The 18,959-nt window shown below is 44.6% G+C and overlaps 1 protein-coding gene across 1 annotated transcript in view; it reads right to left on the bottom strand.

The window, feature by feature from the left end:
• LOC129842111 (NACHT, LRR and PYD domains-containing protein 12-like) overlaps positions 1-18,959 on the bottom strand; it is a 109,542-nt gene that overhangs the window by 38,068 nt on the left and 52,515 nt on the right. The window contains exon 3 of the mRNA XM_055910506.1: positions 15,205-15,321. Within this exon, the coding sequence (XP_055766481.1) occupies positions 15,205-15,321 (117 nt within the window). The remainder of the gene's footprint in view (positions 1-15,204; positions 15,322-18,959) is intronic.

Genomic DNA, 18,959 nt, shown 5'->3' with positions numbered 1-18,959 from the left:
CAGACCACTAGAACAGCTGAGTAATCTAACACCTGCCTCAGACCACTAGAACAGCTGAGTAATCTACCACCTGTCTCAGAACACTAGAACAGCTGAGTAATCTAACACCTGCCTCAGACCACTAGAACAGCTGAGTAATCTAACACCTGCCTCAGACCACTAGAACAGCTGAGTAATCTACCACCTGCCTCAGACCACTAGAACAGCTGAGTAATCTACCACCTGCCTGAGACCACTAGAACAGCTGAGTAATCTACCACCTGCCTTAGACCACTAGAACAGCTGAGTAATCTAACACCTGCTTCAGACCACTAGAACAGCTGAGTAATCTAACACCTGCCTCAGACCACTAGAACAGGTGAGTAATCTAACACCTGCCTCAGACCACTAGAACAGCTGAGTAATCTAACACCTGCCTCAGACCACTAGAACAGCTGAGTAATCTACCACCTGTCTCAGACCACTAGAACAGCTGAGTAATCTAACACCTGCCTCAGACCACTAGAACAGCTGAGTAATCTAACACCTGCCTCAGACCACTAGAACAGCTGAGTAATCTACCACCTGTCTCAGACCACTAGAACAGCTGAGTAATCTAACACCTGCCTCAGACCACTAGAACAGCTGAGTAATCTAACACCTGCCTCAGACCACTAGAACAGCTGAGTAATCTAACACCTGTCTCAGACCACTAGAACAGCTGAGTAATCTAAAACCTGCCTCAGACCTCTAGAACAGCTGAATAATCTAACACCTGCCTCAGACCACTAGAATAGCTGAGTAATCTAACACCTGCCTCAGACCACTAGAACAGCTGAGTAATCTAACACCTGCCTCAGACCACTAGAACAGCTGAGTAATCTAACACCTGCCTTAGACCACTAGAACAACTGAGTAATCTAACACCTGCCTCAGACCACTAGAACAGCTGAGTAATCTACCACCTGCCTGAGACCACTAGAACAGCTGAGTAATCTACCACCTGCCTTAGACCACTAGAACAGCTGAGTAATCTAACACCTGCCTCAGACCACTAGAACAGCTGAGTAATCTAACACCTGCCTCAGACCACTAGAACAGCTGAGTAATCTAACACCTGCCTCAGACCACTAGAACAGCTGAGTAATCTAACACCTGCCTCAGACCACTAGAACAGCTGAGTAATCTACCACCTGTCTCAGAACACTAGAACAGCTGAGTAATCTAACACCTGCCTCAGACCACTAGAACAGCTGAGTAATCTAACACCTGCCTCAGACCACTAGAACAGCTGAGTAATCTACCACCTGCCTCAGACCACTAGAACAGCTGAGTAATCTACCACCTGCCTGAGACCACTAGAACAGCTGAGTAATCTACCACCTGCCTTAGACCACTAGAACAGCTGAGTAATCTAACACCTGCTTCAGACCACTAGAACAGCTGAGTAATCTAACACCTGCCTCAGACCACTAGAACAGCTGAGTAATCTAACACCTGCCTCAGACCACTAGAACAGCTGAGTAATCTAACACCTGCCTCAGACCACTAGAACAGCTGAGTAATCTACCACCTGTCTCAGACCACTAGAACAGCTGAGTAATCTAACACCTGCCTCAGACCACTAGAACAGCTGAGTAATCTAACACCTGCCTCAGACCACTAGAACAGCTGAGTAATCTACCACCTGTCTCAGACCACTAGAACAGCTGAGTAATCTAACACCTGCCTCAGACCACTAGAACAGCTGAGTAATCTAACACCTGCCTCAGACCACTAGAACAGCTGAGTAATCTAACACCTGTCTCAGACCACTAGAACAGCTGAGTAATCTAACACCTGCCTCAGACCACTAGAACAGTTGAGTAATCTAACACCTGTCTCAGACCACTAGAACAGCTGAGTAATCTAAAACCTGCCTCAGACCTCTAGAACAGCTGAATAATCTAACACCTGCCTCAGACCACTAGAATAGCTGAGTAATCTAACACCTGCCTCAGACCACTAGAACAGCTGAGTAATCTAACACCTGCCTCAGACCACTAGAACAGCTGAGTAATCTAACACCTGCCTCAGACCACTAGAACAGCTGAGTAATCTAACACCTGCCTCAGACCTATAGAACAGCTGAGTAATCTAACACCTGCCTCAGACCACTAGAACAGCTGAGTAATCTACCACCTGTCTCAGACCACTAGAACAGGTGAGTAATCTAACACCTGCCTCAGACCTCTAGAACAGCTGAATAATCTAACACCTGCCTCAGACCACTAGAACAGCTGAGTAATCTAACACCTGCCTCAGACCACTAGAACAGCTGAGTAATCTAACACCTGCCTCAGACCACTAGAACAGCTGAGTAATCTAACACCTGCCTCAGACCACTAGAACAGCTGAGTAATCTAACACCTGCCTCAGACCTATAGAACAGCTGAGTAATCTAACACCTGCCTCAGACCACTAGAACAGCTGAGTAATCTACCACCTGTCTCAGACCACTAGAACAGCTGAGTAATCTAACACCTGCCTTAGACCACTAGAACAGCTGAGTAATCTAACACCTGCCTCAGACCACTCAAACAGCTGAGTAATCTACCACCTGCCTTAGACCACTAGAACAGCTGAGTAATCTACCACCTGCCTCAGACCACTAGAACAGCTGAGTAATCTACCACCTGCCTCAGACCACTAGAACAGCTGAGTAATCTAACACCTGTCTCAGACCACTAGAACAGCTGAGTAATCTACCACCTGTCTCAGACCACTAGAACAGCTGAGTAATCTAACACCTGCCTTAGACCACTAGAACAGCTGAGTAATCTAACACCTGCCACAGACCACTAGAACAGCTGAGTAATCTAACACCTGCCACAGACCACTAGAACAGCTGAGTAATCTACCACCTGCCTCAGACCACTAGAACAGCTGAGTAATCTAACACCTGCTTCAGACCACTAGAACAGCTGAGTAATCTACCACCTGCCTCAGACCACTAGAACAGCTGAGTAATCTAACACCTGCTTCAGACCACTAGAACCGCTGAGTAATCTAACACCTGCCTCAGACCACTAGAACAGCTGAGTAATCTAACACCTGCCTCAGACCACTAGAACAGCTGAGTAATCTACCACCTGCCTGAGACCACTAGAACAGCTGAGTAATCTACCACCTGCCTTAGACCACTAGAACAGCTGAGTAATCTACCACCTGCCTCAGACCACTAGAACAGCTGAGTAATCTACCACCTGCCTCAGACCACTAGAACAGCTGAGTAATCTACCACCTGCCTCAGACCACTAGAACAGCTGAGTAATCTAACACCTGCCTTAGACCACTAGAACAGCTGAGTAATCTACCACCTGCCTCAGACCACTAGAACAGCTGAGTAATCTAACACCTGCCTCAGACCACTAAAACAGCTGAGTAATCTAACACCTGTCTCAGACCACTAGAACAGCTGAGTAATCTAACACCTGCCTCAGACCACTAGAACAGCTGAATAATCTAACACCTGCCTCAGACCACTAGAACAGCTGAGTAATCTAACACCTGCCTCAGACCACTAGAACAGCTGAGTAATCTAACACCTGCCTCAGACCACTAGAACAGCTGAGTAATCTAACACCTGCCTCAGACCACTAGAACAGCTGAGTAATCTAACACCTGCCTCAGACCTATAGAACAGCTGAGTAATCTAACACCTGCCTCAGACCACTAGAACAGCTGAGTAATCTACCACCTGTCTCAGACCACTAGAACAGCTGAGTAATCTAAAACCTGCCTTAGACCACTAGAACAGCTGAGTAATCTAACACCTGCCTCAGACCACTAGAACAGCTGAGTAATCTAACACCTGCCTCAGACCACTAGAACAGCTGAGTAATCTAACACCTGCCTCAGACCTATAGAACAGCTGAGTAATCTAACACCTGCCTCAGACCACTAGAACAGCTGAGTAATCTACCACCTGTCTCAGACCACTAGAACAGCTGAGTAATCTAACACCTGCCTTAGACCACTAGAACAGCTGAGTAATCTAACACCTGCCTCAGACCACTAGAACAGCTGAGTAATCTACCACCTGCCTTAGACCACTAGAACAGCTGAGTAATCTACCACCTGCCTCAGACCACTAGAACAGCTGAGTAATCTACCACCTGCCTCAGACCACTAGAACAGCTGAGTAATCTAACACCTGTCTCAGACCACTAGAACAGCTGAGTAATCTACCACCTGTCTCAGACCACAAGAACAGCTGAGTAATCTAACACCTGCCTCAGACCACTAGAACAGCTGAGTAATCTAACACCTGCCTCAGACCTCTAGAACAGCTGAGTAATCTAACACCTGCCTTAGACCACTAGAACAGCTGAGTAATCTAACACCTGCCACAGACCACTAGAACAGCTGAGTAATCTAACACCTGCCACAGACCACTAGAACAGCTGAGTAATCTACCACCTGCCTCAGACCACTAGAACAGCTGAGTAATCTAACACCTGCTTCAGACCACTAGAACAGCTGAGTAATCTACCACCTGCCTCAGACCACTAGAACAGCTGAGTAATCTAACACCTGCTTCAGACCACTAGAACCGCTGAGTAATCTAACACCTGCCTCAGACCACTAGAACAGCTGAGTAATCTAACACCTGCCTCAGACCACTAGAACAGCTGAGTAATCTACCACCTGCCTGAGACCACTAGAACAGCTGAGTAATCTACCACCTGCCTTAGACCACTAGAACAGCTGAGTAATCTACCACCTGCCTCAGACCACTAGAACAGCTGAGTAATCTACCACCTGCCTCAGACCACTAGAACAGCTGAGTAATCTACCACCTGCCTCAGACCACTAGAACAGCTGAGTAATCTAACACCTGCCTTAGACCACTAGAACAGCTGAGTAATCTACCACCTGCCTCAGACCACTAGAACAGCTGAGTAATCTACCACCTGCCTCAGACCACTAGAACAGCTGAGTAATCTACCACCTGCTTCAGACCACTAGAACAGCTGAGTAATCTAACACCTGCCTCAGACCACTAGAACAGCTGAGTAATCTAACACCTGTCTCAGACCACTAGAACAGCTGAGTAATCTAACACCTGCCTCAGACCACTAGAACAGCTGAATAATCTAACACCTGCCTCAGACCACTAGAACAGCTGAGTAATCTAACACCTGCCTCAGACCACTAGAACAGCTGAGTAATCTAACACCTGCCTCAGACCACTAGAACAGCTGAGTAATCTAACTCCTGCCTCAGACCACTAGAACAGCTGAGTAATCTAACACCTGCCTCAGACCTATAGAACAGCTGAGTAATCTAACACCTGCCTCAGACCACTAGAACAGCTGAGTAATCTACCACCTGTCTCAGACCACTAGAACAGCTGAGTAATCTAACACCTGCCTCAGACCACTAGAATAGCTGAGTAATCTACCACCTGCCTGAGACCACTAGAACAGCTGAGTAATCTTCCACCTGCCTTAGACCACTAGAACATCTGAGTAATCTACCACCTGCCTTAGACCACTAGAACAGCTGAGTAATCTACCACCTGCCTCAGACCACTAGAACAGCTGAGTAATCTACCACCTGCCTCAGACCACTAGAACAGCTGAGTAATCTAACACCTGTCTCAGACAACTAGAACAGCTGAGTAATCTAAAACCTGCCTCAGACCACTAGAACAGCTGAGTAATCTAACACCTGCCTCAGACCTCTAGAACAGCTGAGTAATCTAACACCTGCCTTAGACCACTAGAACAGCTGAGTAATCTAACACCTGCCTCAGACCTCTAGAACAGCTGAGTAATCTAACACCTGCCTTAGACCACTAGAACAGCTGAGTAATCTAACACCTGCCTCAGACCACTAGAACAGCTGAGTAATCTAACACCTGCCACAGACCACTAGAACAGCTGAGTAATCTACCACCTGCCTCAGACCACTAGAACAGCTGAGTAATCTACCACCTGCCTCAGACCACTAGAACAGCTGAGTAATCTACCACCTGCCTCAGACCACTAGAACAGCTGAGTAATCTACCACATGCCTCAGACCACTAGAACAGCTGAGTAATCTAACACCTGCCTTAGACCACTAGAACAGCTGAGTAATCTACCACCTGCCTCAGACCACTAGAACAGCTGAGTAATCTACCACCTGCCTCAGACCACTAGAACAGCTGAGTAATCTACCACCTGCCTTAGACCACTAGAACAGCTGAGTAATCTACCACCTGCTTCAGACCACTAGAACAGCTGAGTAATCTAACACCTGCCTCAGACCACTAGAACAGCTGAGTAATCTAACACCTGCCTCAGACCACTAGAACAGCTGAGTAATCTAACACCTGCCTCAGACCACTAGAACAGCTGAGTAATCTAACACCTGCCTCAGACCTATAGAACAGCTGAGTAATCTAACACCTGCCTCAGACCACTAGAACAGCTGAGTAATCTACCACCTGTCTCAGACCACTAGAACAGCTGAGTAATCTAACACCTGCCTTAGACCACTAGAACAGCTGAGTAATCTAACACCTGCCTCAGACCACTAGAACAGCTGAGTAATCTAACACCTGCCTCAGACCACTAGAACAGCTGAGTAATCTAACACCTGCCTCAGACCACTAGAACAGCTGAGTAATCTAACACCTGCTTCAGACCACTAGAACAGCTGAGTAATCTACCACCTGCCTCAGACCACTAGAACAGCTGAGTAATCTAACACCTGCTTCAGACCACTAGAACCGCTGAGTAATCTAACACCTGCCTCAGACCACTAGAACAGCTGAGTAATCTACCACCTGCCTGAGACCACTAGAACAGCTGAGTAATCTACCACCTGCCTTAGACCACTAGAACAGCTGAGTAATCTACCACCTGCCTCAGACCACTAGAACAGCTGAGTAATCTACCACCTGCCTCAGACCACTAGAACAGCTGAGTAATCTAACACCTGTCTCAGACCACTAGAACAGCTGAGTAATCTACCACCTGTCTCAGACCACAAGAACAGCTGAGTAATCTAACACCTGCCTCAGACCACTAGAACAGCTGAGTAATCTAACACCTGCCTCAGACCTCTAGAACAGCTGAGTAATCTAACACCTGCCTTAGACCACTAGAACAGCTGAGTAATCTAACACCTGCCACAGACCACTAGAACAGCTGAGTAATCTAACACCTGCCACAGACCACTAGAACAGCTGAGTAATCTACCACCTGCCTCAGACCACTAGAACAGCTGAGTAATCTAACACCTGCTTCAGACCACTAGAACAGCTGAGTAATCTACCACCTGCCTCAGACCACTAGAACAGCTGAGTAATCTAACACCTGCTTCAGACCACTAGAACCGCTGAGTAATCTAACACCTGCCTCAGACCACTAGAACAGCTGAGTAATCTAACACCTGCCTCAGACCACTAGAACAGCTGAGTAATCTACCACCTGCCTGAGACCACTAGAACAGCTGAGTAATCTACCACCTGCCTTAGACCACTAGAACAGCTGAGTAATCTACCACCTGCCTCAGACCACTAGAACAGCTGAGTAATCTACCACCTGCCTCAGACCACTAGAACAGCTGAGTAATCTACCACCTGCCTCAGACCACTAGAACAGCTGAGTAATCTAACACCTGCCTTAGACCACTAGAACAGCTGAGTAATCTACCACCTGCCTCAGACCACTAGAACAGCTGAGTAATCTACCACCTGCCTCAGACCACTAGAACAGCTGAGTAATCTACCACCTGCTTCAGACCACTAGAACAGCTGAGTAATCTAACACCTGCCTCAGACCACTAGAACAGCTGAGTAATCTAACACCTGTCTCAGACCACTAGAACAGCTGAGTAATCTAACACCTGCCTCAGACCACTAGAACAGCTGAATAATCTAACACCTGCCTCAGACCACTAGAACAGCTGAGTAATCTAACACCTGCCTCAGACCACTAGAACAGCTGAGTAATCTAACACCTGCCTCAGACCACTAGAACAGCTGAGTAATCTAACTCCTGCCTCAGACCACTAGAACAGCTGAGTAATCTAACACCTGCCTCAGACCTATAGAACAGCTGAGTAATCTAACACCTGCCTCAGACCACTAGAACAGCTGAGTAATCTACCACCTGTCTCAGACCACTAGAACAGCTGAGTAATCTAACACCTGCCTCAGACCACTAGAATAGCTGAGTAATCTACCACCTGCCTGAGACCACTAGAACAGCTGAGTAATCTTCCACCTGCCTTAGACCACTAGAACATCTGAGTAATCTACCACCTGCCTTAGACCACTAGAACAGCTGAGTAATCTACCACCTGCCTCAGACCACTAGAACAGCTGAGTAATCTACCACCTGCCTCAGACCACTAGAACAGCTGAGTAATCTAACACCTGTCTCAGACCACTAGAACAGCTGAGTAATCTAAAACCTGCCTCAGACCACTAGAACAGCTGAGTAATCTAACACCTGCCTCAGACCTCTAGAACAGCTGAGTAATCTAACACCTGCCTTAGACCACTAGAACAGCTGAGTAATCTAACACCTGCCTCAGACCTCTAGAACAGCTGAGTAATCTAACACCTGCCTTAGACCACTAGAACAGCTGAGTAATCTAACACCTGCCTCAGACCACTAGAACAGCTGAGTAATCTAACACCTGCCACAGACCACTAGAACAGCTGAGTAATCTACCACCTGCCTCAGACCACTAGAACAGCTGAGTAATCTACCACCTGCCTCAGACCACTAGAACAGCTGAGTAATCTACCACCTGCCTCAGACCACTAGAACAGCTGAGTAATCTACCACATGCCTCAGACCACTAGAACAGCTGAGTAATCTAACACCTGCCTTAGACCACTAGAACAGCTGAGTAATCTACCACCTGCCTCAGACCACTAGAACAGCTGAGTAATCTACCACCTGCCTCAGACCACTAGAACAGCTGAGTAATCTACCACCTGCCTTAGACCACTAGAACAGCTGAGTAATCTACCACCTGCTTCAGACCACTAGAACAGCTGAGTAATCTAACACCTGCCTCAGACCACTAGAACAGCTGAGTAATCTAACACCTGCCTCAGACCACTAGAACAGCTGAGTAATCTAACACCTGCCTCAGACCACTAGAACAGCTGAGTAATCTAACACCTGCCTCAGACCTATAGAACAGCTGAGTAATCTAACACCTGCCTCAGACCACTAGAACAGCTGAGTAATCTACCACCTGTCTCAGACCACTAGAACAGCTGAGTAATCTAACACCTGCCTTAGACCACTAGAACAGCTGAGTAATCTAACACCTGCCTCAGACCACTAGAACAGCTGAGTAATCTAACACCTGCCTCAGACCACTAGAACAGCTGAGTAATCTAACACCTGCCTCAGACCACTAGAACAGCTGAGTAATCTAACACCTGCTTCAGACCACTAGAACAGCTGAGTAATCTACCACCTGCCTCAGACCACTAGAACAGCTGAGTAATCTAACACCTGCTTCAGACCACTAGAACCGCTGAGTAATCTAACACCTGCCTCAGACCACTAGAACAGCTGAGTAATCTACCACCTGCCTGAGACCACTAGAACAGCTGAGTAATCTACCACCTGCCTTAGACCACTAGAACAGCTGAGTAATCTACCACCTGCCTCAGACCACTAGAACAGCTGAGTAATCTACCACCTGCCTCAGACCACTAGAACAGCTGAGTAATCTACCACCTGCCTCAGACCACTAGAACAGCTGAGTAATCTAACACCTGCCTTAGACCACTAGAACAGCTGAGTAATCTACCACCTGCCTCAGACCACTAGAACAGCTGAGTAATCTACCACCTGCTTCAGACCACTAGAACAGCTGAGTAATCTAACACCTGCCTCAGACCACTAGAACAGCTGAGTAATCTAACACCTGTCTCAGACCACTAGAACAGCTGAGTAATCTAACACCTGCCTCAGACCACTAGAACAGCTGAATAATCTAACACCTGCCTCAGACCACTAGAACAGCTGAGTAATCTAACACCTGCCTCAGACCACTAGAACAGCTGAGTAATCTAACACCTGCCTCAGACCACTAGAACAGCTGAGTAATCTAACTCCTGCCTTAGACCACTAGAACAGCTGAGTAATCTAACACCTGCCTCAGACCACTAGAACAGCTGAGTAATCTACCACCTGCCTGAGACCACTAGAACAGCTGAGTAATCTTCCACCTGCCTTAGACCACTAGAACATCTGAGTAATCTACCACCTGCCTTAGACCACTAGAACAGCTGAGTAATCTACCACCTGCTTCAGACCACTAGAACAGCTGAGTAATCTAACACCTGCCTTAGACCACTAGAACAGCTGAGTAATCTACCACCTGCCTCAGACCACTAGAACAGCTGAGTAATCTACCACCTGCTTCAGACCACTAGAACAGCTGAGTAATCTAACACCTGCCTCAGACCACTAGAACAGCTGAGTAATCTAACACCTGTCTCAGACCACTAGAACAGCTGAGTAATCTAACACCTGCCTCAGACCACTAGAACAGCTGAATAATCTAACACCTGCCTCAGACCACTAGAACAGCTGAGTAATCTAACACCTGCCTCAGACCACTAGAACAGCTGAGTAATCTAACACCTGCCTCAGACCACTAGAACAGCTGAGTAATCTAACACCTGCCTTAGACCACTAGAACAGCTGAGTAATCTAACACCTGCCTCAGACCACTAGAACAGCTGAGTAATCTACCACCTGCCTGAGACCACTAGAACAGCTGAGTAATCTTCCACCTGCCTTAGACCACTAGAACATCTGAGTAATCTACCACCTGCCTTAGACCACTAGAACAGCTGAGTAATCTACCACCTGCTTCAGACCACTAGAACAGCTGAGTAATCTACCACCTGCCTCAGACCACTAGAACAGCTGAGTAATCTAACACCTGCCTCAGACCACTAGAACAGCTGAGTAATCTAACTCCTGCCTCAGACCACTAGAACAGCTGAGTAATCTAACACCTGCCTCAGACCTATAGAACAGCTGAGTAATCTAACACCTGTCTCAGACCACTAGAACAGCTGAGTAATCTAACACCTGCCTTAGACCACTAGAACAGCTGAGTAATCTAACACCTGCCTCAGACCACTAGAACAGCTGAGTAATCTACCACCTGCCTGAGACCACTAGAACAGCTGAGTAATCTTCCACCTGCCTTAGACCACTAGAACATCTGAGTAATCTACCACCTGCCTTAGACCACTAGAACAGCTGAGTAATCTACCACCTGCCTCAGACCACTAGAACAGCTGAGTAATCTACCACCTGCCTCAGACCACTAGAACAGCTGAGTAATCTAACACCTGTCTCAGACCACTAGAACAGCTGAGTAATCTAAAACCTGCCTCAGACCACTAGAACAGCTGAGTAATCTAACACCTGCCTCAGACCTCTAGAACAGCTGAGTAATCTAACACCTGCCTTAGACCACTAGAACAGCTGAGTAATCTAACACCTGCCTCAGACCTCTAGAACAGCTGAGTAATCTAACACCTGCCTTAGACCACTAGAACAGCTGAGTAATCTAACACCTGCCTCAGACCACTAGAACAGCTGAGTAATCTAACACCTGCCACAGACCACTAGAACAGCTGAGTAATCTACCACCTGCCTCAGACCACTAGAACAGCTGAGTAATCTACCACCTGCCTCAGACCGCTAGAACAGCTGAGTAATCTACCACCTGCCTCAGACCACTAGAACAGCTGAGTAATCTACCACATGCCTCAGACCACTAGAACAGCTGAGTAATCTAACACCTGCCTTAGACCACTAGAACAGCTGAGTAATCTACCACCTGCCTCAGACCACTAGAACAGCTGAGTAATCTACCACCTGCCTCAGACCACTAGAACAGCTGAGTAATCTACCACCTGCCTTAGACCACTAGAACAGCTGAGTAATCTACCACCTGCTTCAGACCACTAGAATCGCTGAGTAATCTAACAACTGCCTCAGACCTCTAGAACAGCTGAGTAATCTAACACCTGCCTCAGACCACTAGAACAGCTGAGTAATCTAACACCTGCCTCAGACCACTAGAACAGCTGAGTAATCTAACACCTGCCTCAGACCACTAGAACAGCTGAGTAATCTAACACCTGCCTCAGACCACTAGAACAGCTGAGTAATCTACCACCTGTCTCAGACCACTAGAACAGCTGAGTAATCTAACACCTGCCTCAGACCTCTAGAACAGCTGAATAATCTAAAACCTGCCTCAGACCACTAGAACAGCTGAGTAATCTAACAACTGCCTCAGACCTCTAGAACAGCTGAGTAATCTAACACCTGCCTCAGACCACTAGAACAGCTGAGTAATCTAACACCTGCCTCAGACCACTAGAACAGCTGAGTAATCTAACACCTGCCTCAGACCACTAGAACAGCTGAGTAATCTACCACCTGTCTCAGACCACTAGAACAGCTGAGTAATCTAACACCTGCCTCAGACCTCTAGAACAGCTGAATAATCTAACACCTGTCTCAGACCACTAGAACAGCTGAGTAATCTCCCACCTGCCTCAGACCACTAGAACAGCTGAGTAATCTACCACCTGTCTCAGACCACTAGAACAGCTGAGTAATCTAACACCTGCCTCAGACCACTAGAACAGCTGAGTAATCTAACACCTGCCTCAGACCTATAGAACAGCTGAGTAATCTAACACCTGACTCAGACCACTAGAACAGCTGAGTAATCTACCACCTGCCTTAGACCACTAGAACAGCTGAGTAATCTAACACCTGCCTCAGACCACTAGAACAGCTGAGTAATCTAACACCTGCCTCAGACCTATAGAACAGCTGAGTAATCTAACACCTGCCTCAGACCACTAGAACAGCTGAGTAATCTACCACCTGCCTTAGACCACTAGAACAGCTGAGTAATCTAACACCTGCCTCAGACCACTAGAACAGCTGAGTAATCTAACACCTGCCTCAGACCACTAGAACAGCTGAGTAATCTAACACCTGCCTCAGACCACTAGAACAGCTGAGTAATCTAACACCTGCCTCAGACCACTAGAACAGCTGAGTAATCTACCACCTGCCTCAGACCACTAGAACAGCTGAGTAATCTACCACCTGTTTCAGACCACTAGAACAGCTGAGTAATCTAACACCTGCCTTAGACCACTAGAACAGCTGAGTAATCTAACACCTGCCTCAGACCACTAGAACAGCTGAGTAATCTAACACCTGCCTCAGACCACTAGAACAGCTGAGTAATCTAACACCTGCCACAGACCACTAGAACCGCTGAGTAATCTAACACCTGCCTCAGACCTCTAGAACAGCTGAGTAATCTAACACCTGCCTCAGACCACTAGAACAGCTGAGTAATCTACCACCTGCCTCAGACCACTAGAACAGCTGAGTAATCTAACACCTGCCTCAGACCACTAGAACAGCTGAGTAATCTAACACCTGCCTTAGACCACTAGAACAGCTGAGTAATCTAACACCTGCCTCAGACCACTAGAACAGCTGAGTAATCTAACACCTGCCTCAGACCACTAGAACAGCTGAGTAATCTACCACCTGCCTCAGACCACTAGAACAGCTGAGTAACCTACCACCTGCCTCAGACCACTAGAACAGAATTTATACACTGAAGTTCTCTGCTAAACATAGAATCACATGGATTATCAGTCTCTCTGTGACCACCGATATCTTCAGGACAAAGTTGACTACAAATACAAAGTTGCCAATGTCTTTGCAATTGATAGAAACAAGGGACTTCTACAAATGTGCTTCAAATGAAAACTGAGATGACTGCATTAAAATATGAACTGTAGGCTAAAGGCCTTTTTCAATCATTTGTCTCAATATATTTCATGATGTGTATCCTAACATGAACACAATGATGTGCCAAATCTGTGATTTAGTCAATTTTTATTGGGTAAGCATCAGAATAAGCCTCCTCAGAATTGTGAAATAATTATAATGTTAAGGAAAATTTGAATGTAGAAAACTGATCTGAGAGCAGTGCTCCCTTTCTTTCCATCCTATCAGTACTGATACATGATCCACCAGACGTGATAACTTGTCGTGCTGCTGATCCAGTTTCTACTGGTCTGACTGAGGATATGAACTCTGACCTGTTCACCAGACGTGATACCTTGTAGTGCTGCTGATCCAGTTTCTACTGGTCTGACTGAGGATATGAACTCTGACCTGTTCACCAGACGTGATACCTTGTAGTGCTGCTGATCCAGTTTCTACTGGTCTGACTGAGGATATGAACTCTGACCTGTTCACCAGACGTGATACCTTATCGTGCTGCTGATCCAGTTTCTGCTGGTCTGCTTGCGGATATGGATCTCTGCCCTGTTCACCAGACGTGCTACATTGCCCTTGTACCTTGTAAATAAAAAAAGGAAATAGTAACACAAAATAACAATAATGAGACTATAAGGAGTACCAGTACTGAGTCAATGTGCAGGGGTACCAGGTAGTTGAGGTAATAATGAGGCTATAAGGAGTACCAGTACTGAGTCAATGTGCAGGGTACCAGGTAGTTGAGGTAATAATGAGACTATAAGGAGTACCAGTACTGAGTCAATGTGCAGGGGTACCAGGTAGTTGAGGTAATAATGAGACTATAAGGAGTACCAGTACTGAGTCAATGTGCAGGGGTACCAGGTAGTTGAGGTAATAATGAGACTATAAGGAGTACCAGTACTGAGTCAATGTGCAGGGTACCAGGTAGTTGAGGTAATAATGACACTATAAGGAGTACCAGTACTGAGTCAATGTGCAGGGGTACCAGGTTGTTGAGGTAATAATGAGACTATAAGGAGTACCAGTACTGAGTCAATGTGCAGGGGTACCAGGTAGTTGAGGTAATTGAGGTAATATGTACATGTAGGTGGGGGTAAAAGTGACTAGGCAATCAGGATAGAGATTACAGCCCCTCATCCAGGGAGTGCACACACACACACACTCACTCACAGACACACAAACACACACACACAGGTAAGGAATGTTGTGTTTGTTTAATACTGTTTTAGGACTGTAAAAATGGACCAAAGGATTAGCCTATGGATTATGAAAACAACAAAATGAAATGGGGAAATGGGAGAGGAGAAATGACTAGAGACAGTGTTGTTTAACTCACTGACCATGACCTATGAGTTCTTCTTACCTTTGTTCAGTAGAAAAGTCTCCCTTTCTAAACTTTAGTGGAGGATTCATAGACTGGTCACTCTTCATGGACACACAGCTGGGTACAGGGGAGGCTGGTCTCTCCTGCTTGATTGGACTTCAACACAACAGAGACAAACATTACATCTCTCATCTACTCTGAGCTCAGATGGGGAAACATAAGAAGAGTTTCATTCCAAAACGCTATATATCCATTTTCAGAAATGTTGGTAAATTATCTCATGTTGTTTATAGAAATTATTAAATGACTACAAGGCTTTATAAAGACTTCTAAAGTGGATAATTTCCACATGAAATGCACATTTGCTGTTATTTTCCTGCCTTGAGAACCTGGGTCAAATTAAAATGGCATCTGTAAGTGTAGTCATCTTTAGATATCTAGGTGAGACAACCACATATCACAGTCAGATATACAGGATACCAACATTCCATTCCTGATAAACAATGGATATATAGATATCTAGGTGGATATATAGATATCTAGGTGGATATATAGATATCTAGGTGGATATATAGATATCTAGGTGGATATATAGATATCTAGGTGGATATATAGATATCTAGGTGGATATATAGATATCTAGGTGGATATATAGATATCTAGGTGGATATATAGATATCTAGGTGGATATATAGATATCTAGGTGGATATATAGATATCTAGGTGGATATATAGATATCTGGGTGGATATATAGATATCTAGGTGGATATATAGATATCTAGGTGGATATATAGATATCTAGGTGGATATATAGATATCTAGGTGGATATATAGATATCTAGGTGGATATATAGATATCTAGGTGGACTGCAACTGAAATCTAGGACAGTTATATAGAATGTACCCATAAGCAATCATTTCTGATTTAAAAAACTTTTAGAACATACATTCTTAAACAATATTGTCATCTCACCTCTTAGTTTTGGTGTCATGTTCCCCAGAGAGACTCATTTTAGAGGCAGGGCCCCCCTCCTCTCTCTCCCCAGAGAGACTCATTTTAGAGGCAGGTCCCCCCCTCCTCTCTCTCCCCAGAGAGACTCATTTTAGAGGCAGGGCTCCCCTCCTCTCTCTCCCCAGAGAGACTCATTTTAGAGGCAGGTCCCCCCTCCTCTCTCTTCCCAGAGAGACTCATTTTAGAGCACTGACCCCTAAACAGAGATCCAACATGTTGGTTGTGGTTAACACAGTGACAACTAAACAGAGATCCAACATGTTGGTTGTGGTTAACACAGTGACAACTAAACAGAGATCCAACATGTTGGTTGTGGTTAACACAGTGACAACTAAACAGAGATCCAACATGTTGGTTGTGGTTAACACAGTGACAACTAAACAGAGATCCAACATGTTGGTTGTGATTAACACAGTGACAACTAAACAGAGATCCAACATGTTGGTTGTGGTTAACACAGTGACAACTAAACAGAGATCCAGCATGTTGGTTGTGGTTAACACAGTGACAACTAAACAGAGATCCAACATGTTGGTTGTGGTTAACACAGTGACAACTAAACAGAGATCCAACATGTTGGTTGTGGTTAACACAGTGACAACTAAACAGAGATCCAACATGTTGGTTGTGATTAACACAGTGACAACTAAACAGAGATCCAACATGTTGGTTGTGGTTAACACAGTGACAACTAAACAGAGATCCAGCATGTTGGTTGTGGTTAACACAGTGACAACTAAACAGAGATCCAACATGTTGGTTGTGGTTAACACAGTGACAACTAAACAGAGATCCAGCATGTTGGTTGTGGTTAACACAGTGCCAACTAAACAGAGATCCAGCATGTTGGTTGTGGTTAACACAGTGACAACTAAACAGAGATCCAGCATGTTGGTTGTGGTTAACACAGTGACAACTAAACAGAGATCCAACATGTTGGTTGAGGTTAACACAGTGACAACTAAACAGAGATCCAACATGTTGGTTGTGGTTAACACAGGGACAACTAAACAGAGATCCAGCATGTTGGTTGTGGTTAACACAGGGACAACTAAACAGAGATCCACTATGTTGGTTGTGGCTAATACTGTAATACTGTATCTGAAAGAGCAGATTCTGCAGGTAAAACATTGTGTTTCTATATAGTACTGTATCTGAAAGAGAAGATCCTGCAGGTAAAACATTGTGATTCTATATAATACTGTATCTGACAGAGCAGATTCTGCAGGTTAAACATTGTGATTCTATATAGTACTGTATCTGGAAGAGCAGATTCTGCAGGTAAAACATTGTGTTTCTATATAGTACTGTATCTGAAAGAGCAGATTCAGTAGGTAAAACATTGTGTTTCTATATAGTACTGTATCTGAAAGAGCAGATTCTGTAGGTAAAACATTGTGTTTCTATATAATACTGTATCTGAAAGAGCAGATTCTGTAGGTAAAACATTGTGTTTCTATATAATACTGTATCTGAAAGAGCACATTCTGCAGGTAAAACATTGTGTTTCTATATAGTACTGTATCTGAAAGAGCACAATCTGCAGGTAAAACATTGTGTTTCTATATAATACTGTATCTGAAAGAGCAGATTCTGCAGGTAAAACATTGTGTTTCTATATAATACTGTATCTGAAAGAGCACATTCTGCAGGTAAAACATTGTGTTTCTATATAGTACTGTATCTGAAAGAGCAGATTCTGTAGGTTAAACATTGTGTTTCTATATAGTACTGTATCTGAAAGAGCAGATTCTGCAGGTAAAACATTGTGTTTCTATATAATACTGTATCTGAAAGAGCAGATTCTGTAGGTAAAACATTGTGTTTCTATATAATACTGTATCTGAAAGAGCAGATTCTGTAGGTAAAACAGTGTGTTTCTATATAGTACTGTATCTGAAAGAGCAGATTCTGCAGGTAAAACATTGTGTTTCTATATAGTACTGTATCTGAAAGAGCAGATTCTGCAGGTCAATCATTGTGTTTCTATATAATACTGTATCTGAAAGAGCAGATTCTGCAGGTAAAACATTGTGTTTCTATATAATACTGTATCTGAAAGAGCAGATTCTGTAGGTTAAACATTGTGTTTCTATATAATACTGTATCTGAAAGAGCAGATTCTGTAGGTTAAACATTGTGTTTCTATATAATACTGTATCTGACAGAGCAGATTCTGCAGGTAAAACATTGTGTTTCTATATAGTACTGTATCTGAAAGAGCAGATTCTGTAGGTAAAACATTGTGTTTCTATATAATACTGTATCTGAAAGAGCAGATTCTGCAGGTAAAACATTGTGTTTCTATATAGTACTGTATCTGAAAGAGCAGATTCTGTAGGTAAAACATTGTGTTTCTATATAATACTGTATCTGACAGAGCAGATTCTGCAGGTAAAACATTGTCTTTCTATATAGTACTGTATCTGAAAGAGCAGATTCTGCAGGTAAAACATAGTGTTTCTATATAGTACTGTATCTGAAAGAGCACATTCTGTAGGTAAAACATTGTGTTTCTATATAATACTGTATCTGACAGAGCAGATTCTGCAGGTAAAACATTGTGTTTCTATATAATACTGTATCTGACAGAGCAGATTCTGCAGGTAAAACATTGTGTTTCTATATAATACTGTATCTGACAGAGCAGATTCTGTAGGTAAAACATTGTGTTTCTATATAATACTGTATCTGAAAGAGCAGATTCTGCAGGTAAAACATTGTGTTTCTATATAATACTGTATCTGAAAGAGCAGATTCTGCAGGTAAAACATTGTGTTT

Source organism: Salvelinus fontinalis, unplaced genomic scaffold (genome assembly GCF_029448725.1).
Source record: "Salvelinus fontinalis isolate EN_2023a unplaced genomic scaffold, ASM2944872v1 scaffold_0013, whole genome shotgun sequence".
NCBI classification, from domain to species: Eukaryota; Metazoa; Chordata; class Actinopteri; order Salmoniformes; family Salmonidae; genus Salvelinus; species Salvelinus fontinalis.
This window is presented reverse-complemented; position numbering and strand designations above follow the sequence as displayed.